At 37.1% G+C, this 8,542-nt stretch overlaps 1 protein-coding gene across 4 annotated transcripts; it reads right to left on the bottom strand.

The window, feature by feature from the left end:
• Positions 1–628: 628 nt before the first annotated feature.
• LOC103980323 (uncharacterized methyltransferase At1g78140, chloroplastic) lies at positions 629–6,847 on the bottom strand. 4 transcript variants are annotated; one of them, XM_065145873.1, is made up of 9 exons: positions 6,512–6,836; positions 5,129–5,229; positions 4,826–4,966; positions 2,822–2,903; positions 2,347–2,537; positions 2,100–2,211; positions 1,797–1,904; positions 1,048–1,280; positions 629–969 (listed from the first exon to the last, which is right to left on the bottom strand). In XM_065145873.1, the coding sequence occupies exons 1-8, from the start codon at positions 6,701–6,703 to the stop codon at positions 1,140–1,142; spliced, it is 1,068 nt and encodes a 355-aa protein (XP_065001945.1). In that variant the 5' UTR covers positions 6,704–6,836; the 3' UTR covers positions 629–969; positions 1,048–1,139. The 4 variants fall into 4 exon arrangements, with proteins under 4 accessions (XP_065001945.1, XP_065001944.1, XP_065001946.1 ...); XM_065145872.1 differs by having other exon boundaries at positions 1,072–1,280; XM_065145874.1 differs by lacking the exon at positions 5,129–5,229 and having other exon boundaries at positions 1,072–1,280; positions 2,347–2,521; positions 4,905–4,966; positions 6,512–6,847.
• Positions 6,848–8,542: the final 1,695 nt, after the last annotated feature.

Genomic DNA, 8,542 nt, shown 5'->3' with positions numbered 1-8,542 from the left:
TCAATTACAAGTGCAAATGTTTTCGAATTGTATCACAATATTGAGCCCAAATCCTATTTGTTAAACGGATCCGGGATAGTCAACAATGGGCCCCCAAGGATCCAGTTAAGGCGAACCCATTGACGATGATGGTGCGCCATGCTGGCGCAAGGTGCGGCTGGTAAAACAGGTGGGGCCAACGGCGCCCGCTCATGGGGCCCCTGTCGATTTCATTCACGGTGGCAACGACGACGACGACGATGACGATGCGACTCCCATCTCAGTGTCGGTGCCATGACAACACCACGAGCACCACCATGACCATCAATAATAATAATGTATAACACAGGTGAAAAGATTTATAAGAAAATATGTACATTGTACATTTGCTTGCCACCCTTCTGTTGGATTAATATATTGAAGATGTTTCAAGCTGCTTGTTTCTCTTCTTTCCTTCCGGTTTGTAGGTGTGGAGAAGTGGAACCACAGAGAATTAGCTGATAGACTGTTTCCATATGACGGTCAAAATATGCAACATGGCACAATGATGGTAGACTATTCATTCTACTTCGTCACCTAAATATGTTTCCAATTCTCAGAGACGTGCTCTATATCTAAAAGAACATCGTCAAGACATTTAATCAGCAGATGCTTAATTGCATGCCATCTCACACACAAATTTATTCCTTTAGCAAATTATATGAAAAGGAAGGAGAAGATTCTTCTACAGAATATGCATTTAAGTTAACTCAAGGCAGGTATATATATCTTTTCTGTTTAAGCATGAGAAAAGGCAGAAGAAGAATCCCACCATCCTCTTTTTACAGGATTACAACCCTAAGAATTAAGCAGCTTCGACCTAGTAAAAATGGCATTAGCGACTGCAAGTTCACAGTGCAGAGTCTTATCACATCCTCTGCAGCAGCCCCCCTTCCTTTCCTTGGAGAAAGTCCGAGAGCAGACAAGGAGATTATTCTGTTCATGATCAACCTGACGAATAAAAACATAACAAAACATTCATAAAAATTTCAAGAACTGAGATCAGGTAAATCATGTGCAGAAACTCACATGAACGACTACACAATCATGCACCTTTCAAAAATAAGTGAGTTGCAAGGGTCATAAAAATCGGGTTATGAGCTTTGTATACAATGTCATGATTAACTGGGTTTGGTTGCAGATATCATCACAAAAGGTCCATTCCTCACACATGTAAAATTGACCAAGCCACATGTCTGGCAGAGATCTTCAAGTTCACCTTCTGATAGATAGAGGTAATTGCTCGAGGCACGGATATAATACTGCAAAAGAAAATGCCACCAATTTCCGCAAATCAAAAACCGAATAAAATAAAGATCAAAGGTTACAATAACTCAGCAGTTAAAAAGAATGAGGCTTACCTGATTGATTAAGACACAAAGACATCCGATGTAAACCTGTTTTATTTACGCAAATAGCAAGATAGAGACATACGAACGAGGACTAATGTTATGTTTCTAACATCATAAAAAAAAGGCTCTCTGTAGCCATGGTAGTGCATCTCTTGTATGAACAAAAGGATGACTAAAGTGGGCTTATAGATGCCTTTATAACTGTGCTTTGTCCTTAAAACAAATAAGAAATATGCCATAAGATCCATTGATATTGGACCATGGACCAGGGGCCAGGTATCAGCAACCCAATGTATAATCTTTTTTTTTATGTGCGTTGCATTTATATCAGTTGTGTATCACATGTCATTGATAACCAGCGGCCAGACTACAATTTCATGTAAACAGTAGTTTTTTGACAGTATAAATGTTAGATCAAAGCATTACCTGGCGGACTGTTTTCAAGATTGGAATAACCGGAGGCAAGACATCCAAGATGAAGGTTGTTGCAACAAATACACCTCCAGGGCGCAGAACTCGGCTTATTTCTGCTACCTAGAAACACCACAAATTTCTAATAAAAATGTTTTTTTTTTTTCAAAAACAAATGGGACACGTGTGAGGGAGGGAGAATGTAACTTATTTAGATAGTTACCCCTTCTTTTTCTTGCTTTTTCCATATCCCAAAAAAGGCAAAGAAGAGGGTAACACTTGGGTTTCAAAAGTGAAAGAAGGAAAGAAAATACTTACACCAGCAGATGGAGAAGGCCAGCAATGTATGGCAGCACCAGCATGAACAGCATCAACTGAACTTGAGACAAAAGGGAGCCTAGAGATATCAGCTCTCACCAAAATCAAGTTCCTGAATCATAACAAATTATAAATTAAACTTTCCTGAAACTCTCATAATAGTTTCAGTGTGAATTTTCCCTTAAGACAATTAGCAAGTTAAATTTTGGGATTCACAAGACTGCTGAGAAAGAAAGAAGCTTATTACTCTCTTGGCATGCCCTCCTGGTTGATGAAATTATAGCATTGCTGCAGCATATTCTCTGAGAAATCTAAAGCTATAACAAGCGAAAACATCCCACTCTTAGCAAACAGCCTTGAGAACAAGCCACTCCCACAGCTTGCATCTATAATAGTTCCACCAGTGCTGGGTTTAAGATAACCTTTAGCCATTTCAAACTGCAGTTAGATACCGAGAATATTATAAAGATTTGACACTAGAATTAAGGAAATGACACAAAAAATAAATTCTATTTCTTTGGTATTGTATCATACAGTTTTTTTGATGATATTAGCAGTCTGACTTCATTCCAAAATATTGCTTTTATGTATTTGTTTCTTGAGTGTTAAGTACTCCCAAATTGCAAGAAACAGATGTTGAAATAGTTCACAAATAATATTCTGCACATGATCCAATTTAAGTTTAAAGCTGAACAGTGGTATCAAGAAAGAAGTCATGAAACCTCTCTCTCTGGACCAGGGAAACCACCCCATACAAAATTTTGGCGCCATCCCCTCTCGTAAAGAAATGATACCAATGGGCTCCTGTTCCATAAGCAATTCGTAAGAAGATACTTGGAATGTCTAAGTCAAATGAAACAACTTAATGGTTCTTCAATTTCAATAATAAAACTTTACAAATTTTAGCAGGAGATTCACATCAGGTCTTTTAAAAAAAAATTATGAAGACAAGAAATGATATAAAATGATTCACTCTAACATGGCAGTGTAGGCATCTCTTTTTGCAGGAAAACATTCAGATTATATATATATATATATATATATATATATATATATATATATATATATATCCATTATATTTTTTTGAACATCAACCTGACTTTGCCATCCTCTTGCATATGAAAATCATAGTAGAAAAAACACATAAAAATTAGTTTTTATTGTCTAAGGGTCTAAAATCCAATGACCAAATCACAGGGATATATGTATAATATAATATATTATAATCATGACTTAGGAATGAGTATATTAGAACATAGAAATTTAAGAATCAGAATGGTGTCTGGTAAACCATTAATGGATAAACATTGCAAACATAAGATGTGTACGATGGATAAGATGAATTTGGTGTTGCATGAATTGACATCTCATGATTAAATGAATAAACCTAGCCCATAAAAGTAGATGAATTTAACAGTGATTCTGCACTGAAAATTTTCAGAAACTGAGAGTAACTATCTTCACTTATCAACATATTGGACAGAGAACAAGAAAATGATATTTAAGAGTGTAAGAGATGTGCAAGTTTTTTGTTCAGACAAAAAAGAACAAACAAAAGAGTTTTGCTAAACCATTTGCTCATCAATGACATAAATCATCCCTTATCCACAATGAATGAGTTTTAGGCAGAAGATACAGATAATCATTTAGTAGGACTTCAAGAAAGATACTAACTTGAACCTCACCAAGAACCCTCACAAAACGATGGGGGTTTCAGCTCTTTGTATTGAAAAATATAGATTATAAATTTGTCAGTTTATCTTTTGAAGGATCAACCAGCATCTTCCATGGAATTTAGAGGTTCAGAAAGGTGGTAATCAATCTCCTATGAGGGAACCTTTGGGCTCTAGCACATTCAGAGACCCTTAATCTAGATCAGAAGACCAAATATATTTAGAAAGTAAAAGATCTATCCACTGAATAATAAAGAAGAATGATAAAGAAGAATGCCATTAATTATGATGCTTGTCCCTACGGAAGTTACTGATTCCTAAGCATATCAAACTCCAAGCATTAAGAAGTGCAAGGCTCTTGCTCTTGTCTAATTTGTCTTTGTGGTCTGAACTTATCATGTTCCTATAAATTAGTAGCAGAGAAGAAAAAAGTCCTCCTAAATATAAACACGAGTATATAAGAGGATATCAAGGTATCCCATTTCTGCTATTGGACCCATGCTGGCCCATGACCAGACCCATATGGGTGGAGGAGAAGGAGAAGAAGAGTAAGAGAAAGAGGAACAGGAGGAGGTGGAGAAGGAGAAGACAAGATTGGAAGGAGGAGGAGGAGAGGAGAACTGGATGGGATGAGGACAGCGGGTGATGGTCTGGCAGTGGTAGGTGGCACAAGAGAGGCAAGCAAGGGAGGTGATAGAAACTTATGGAGAGACAGAGAGAGGGGCAGGGGCATCCCTAGTAAAAAGAAAAAAGAGAACCAGACATGCCGCTTGAAAAGAGACGGTCAGCATCCCGATTCACGTCTAGATCAATACATAACTTCCCCTTCATACTGGTCCAGGCAAAATGGCAAGCCTTGGCCCTTATAATCTTTATGTGACTACAAAGAACCTTATTACATTTATGAATAAATCTAGTATATACTTTCAACAATGCTGTTAAACAGAAAAGTCTGTGAGATTCTATTGAATATAAATGTGATCCATAACATGGTAACATTCATTCCTTTTATTGCACCATGGTTTGCTTGTCAAAAGAAGAATCATTTAACACCTGAAAAGTTCAGTCATTGCTGGCATAGTTTCAGCATAATCCTTGGATCCACTAGCTACTGCCAGATCAAGATATATACCATTGTTTTGGTAATCTTTCTTGCAAGTATGGCATTCAAGATTGGACGCAGACTGGAATGCTCTGAAAAAATTCAACCAATATAACATTACACAAAGCAGGATGATCTTTTCAACTTTGCAAATATTGTATGATACTAGAAGAAATAGTATAGTAATTAGTCACACTTGTGTTGACAATTTAAAAATTAATAATAATAATAACAATACTTCTACCAATACTAACAATGTTAAGCCTGGACCATTTTTGCTGATCAAAGAATTGTAACAAATAGGACAAGCTAATATGGGGATGCCAGTGCTAACTTTTGCATCTTCAGTGAGATCCTGAAAAGAGTACCACATCAGGAAAGGGTTATCAAACACAAGACTGCTGGTTAAAGCACCAAAAAAATTATCTAATAAATGTAGTACATATAAGAAATATATTTGTATTAATAATCAGACAAACAAAGGCTTTTTTGGTAAAACAGGATTTACGTAAGGTCCATTAGAAAATTTTGAAAGTTCAAATAATAACTCACAAACTCCAAATCAAATAACGATTGCTTAAATTCATATAAAATTCTACCAATAAGGGTACTAAAATGGTAATGATTAGCTTGTATACTGCAGTGATGGATTTATAAATTCCTTACAAGAATAGTTTCCCAAAATCATGCAGGTCTTGATAGATACACTGGGATACTGTAAAAAGAATTAAGTTTCAAGGGCTCAAATAATGAGCCTAAGGGCAGTCAACATGGTTGAAGCAAAGTCTCAATGGCCTTATTCGGCACAATCTTATGAACAACTATTAAATGATTTCCACCCTCTAATTTGGTTTGAAAAATCATAGTCAGGAAAATATAAAAGAAAACAAGCCAGGTACTTGTCTCAAAGAGCTGACTGGATGTTATAAATTTCCACATAACTATTCGCAGTACAAGGTTCACAAACTGAAAAGCATAACCCCCCAAATTCTGACATGGAGAAGAGTATAAAAGAAAGGAAGAATGATCAGCAATGCTCATGTAATACAATATTACTTTCTCATTGTCAATCAATCAGAGCTAATATGATGGCATTAGCAATATTTTAGCAACAATAGTGTATATTACTGCTTTTGACGTGCAGAATTACTGTATTCATCAAAATCATGGTCAATTCAAATACTATATGATTCTGGGACATCAAGGGCGAGATCATGCCTGTGAATGCAACTACACAACATCCATCCATGGATGTCGTATATGATAACATGCAAATTTTTTGAATTGTAAAACTCTGAACCGCTTACTGTTTTCCATTTGTTTTTTCTATCTCTATTGGATGGACTTTTTATTGTAACTGATGCAGCAGCTTCAATGAAATATCCTCCTAGATTAAAATTCGAATTTTTACCAAATCCACCTTCAATTTGTATCACCAGTCCCAAAATTATAACAACTCCCCTTTCATAGTCTGCACATCACCGAACCATTCATCTCCCGTGACATTAACTAAGAAGCGGACAGAGTGTAAAAGGTCTAAATCCGATGATAAATCGAATTGCGAATGAAGGGTAGAGTGTAAAAGGTCTAAATCCGATGATAAATCGAATTGCGAATGAAGGGTAGACGAATAAGACCTGTGTTACCGGATTGGAGTCGCCGGTGGCCGTCCCAGGAGGAGAGGAGGAAGAGGTGGTGGCGGCTCGAATAACTACGCCTCGAGCCAGGAGGTGGGGTTTGGGAATGAGACTCCGGCGAGGATTGAAGAGGAAGTGGCGGAGCGGGAGGTGGAGGAGGACGCCTCCCACGTTTCCCAGAGCTGTTGTCATGTTTCCCTACACCCACCGCTTCTCGCTTTGAACCCCGGCGACAGTAAGATAAAGTACGACGATCTCGAATTAGATCGCGGGATGTCATTTTACGGTGATGACGGTTGTCGGAATTTTACGGTCTCACATGTTGTGCGGCTATCCTGCGACCGCCTCGGCGTTGCTTGCCATGGGCAGACACTACACGGATACGTGGCTGTTGCGACGTACACACGAACCTTGATCCAATCGGAACCAAATGTTGGCCGGCCCATCAACGGACGCTTACGGCCCATCATCATGTATATATGATGATCATGATGTCATTTGCACTCACAACACAGTTAAGCACTCCTAGTTGCATTTGCATTCTAAATATCATGATGATACACAGAGACTTGGTTTAGGCACTAATTGCCGCCGATCTTATATATATATATATATATATATATATATATATATATATATAACTTAAATTTCTTTTTTTATATATATATTTTTTTGACTTATTCTATTTTAGTAGACAAGTGGAACTAAGATTGGTCTCCCTTTTATAGTGAGTGCCTAGGGGTTTGTTACTCAGCTGGTATGGTAATAAACACATATGAATCAATTATAACCATCCTTCATTGATGCAGAGCCACTATATTACTCCAATTGAAACCGCCATCAACTAGTGTTGGATCATTACACCCGGTCACAATATTGTTTGCACGATAATGGGTGCGTATCATTTTTCAGTTGACACTTGTAGGGTATAGTTACATCAAGCTGAGGTAACGACGGAAGATTATTTAAATGGCTCCCACATGTCGGCTAAGTGGCTTAGCCACGTGGAGATGAGGTGTCAAACACAAAGTAGTAGTATGGGCACATTACGTTTTTGGATGAGTGACATCATATTCACTACGATACATGCAGTTATATATAATGGAATGTTTGACTTGGTATGCTATATGTTAATACTTTGATTAGATATAGCAATACGATAGGATAGAATGATATAGTCAGGTATGATGATGAAATATAAGGGATCGATGAGGCTAAGTGAGGTAGGGCGATACCTTTGGGTGTGATGATCTAGAGGATTAGGCATAGTGGCACACAAATAATTGATAGGTAGGTGTGGTAACTTTTAGACATTAAGTCAAGATTTGGTCAATATGTATCAAACTTCATTTTATAGATTCATGCTAAAAAAATCAAATATTATACTTCAATATCAAATGTATGAGAAAATCAATACATCGTTATAACGAGTAATATATCGAAGAAAGAATAATATGTCATAGATTCAAACGAAATATCAAAAAATTGAATAACATATCGAGAGAGAGGATAATATATCGAAAATTTTAAAAATATGTCGTGATTGATTTGATAATATCATAATTGAGATTATTTTAAATCAATTTAAGTCAGTATTACATCAAAACAAAGTCAACTTATACACACAAAAAAAAAATTATTAGGCTTGAATCAAAATTGAATTAGGCCCGATGGCTAAATCGATAGCCTAAACTATCATCAGTGGAAGAACACGATATTTCTAACTGCGGGCTTGAACCAAAATCTATTTTTCTAACCAACTCTATTTAGTGGAAGAACACGATATTTTTGACCGTTAAAGCCCCCACGTCCTCCGCACTCTCCTCGATCGACACGGGTTGACTCGTTCAACGCCATGCAGTCACAAACAAAACTTGGAACATTATGTCTATCCCTCGTAGCACATCAAATCTCAGCACGTACTCCAACCACAGCCGTTTCAATGAATCACGAACTCTCCCCACTCTCCCTCGATTCCTCATGCTCAATCCAGTCCAACTAACTTTGACCACCCGTTACCCTCTCTCTCAC

The sequence above is a fragment of the Musa acuminata genome, chromosome BXJ3-4 (assembly GCF_036884655.1).
Source record: "Musa acuminata AAA Group cultivar baxijiao chromosome BXJ3-4, Cavendish_Baxijiao_AAA, whole genome shotgun sequence".
Classification (NCBI taxonomy): domain Eukaryota; kingdom Viridiplantae; phylum Streptophyta; class Magnoliopsida; order Zingiberales; family Musaceae; genus Musa; species Musa acuminata.
Note: the sequence above shows the minus strand (reverse complement) of the source record. Positions and strands in the feature narration are given on the sequence as shown.

Excerpts from the sequence above, each read along its gene's own strand:
- LOC103980323 (XM_065145873.1), bottom strand. The coding sequence starts at position 6,703 with ATGACAACAGCTCTGGGAAACGTGGGAGGCGTCCTCCTCCACCTCCCG. Across the intron at positions 5,230-6,511 it reads ACTCCAATCCGGTAACACAG|GATCTCACTGAAGATGCAAA; the intron begins GTCTTATTCGTC and ends TACTCTTTTCAG. Across the intron at positions 4,967-5,128 it reads AATGGTCCAGGCTTAACATT|AGCATTCCAGTCTGCGTCCA; the intron begins GTTAGTATTGGT and ends GAATTTTTTCAG.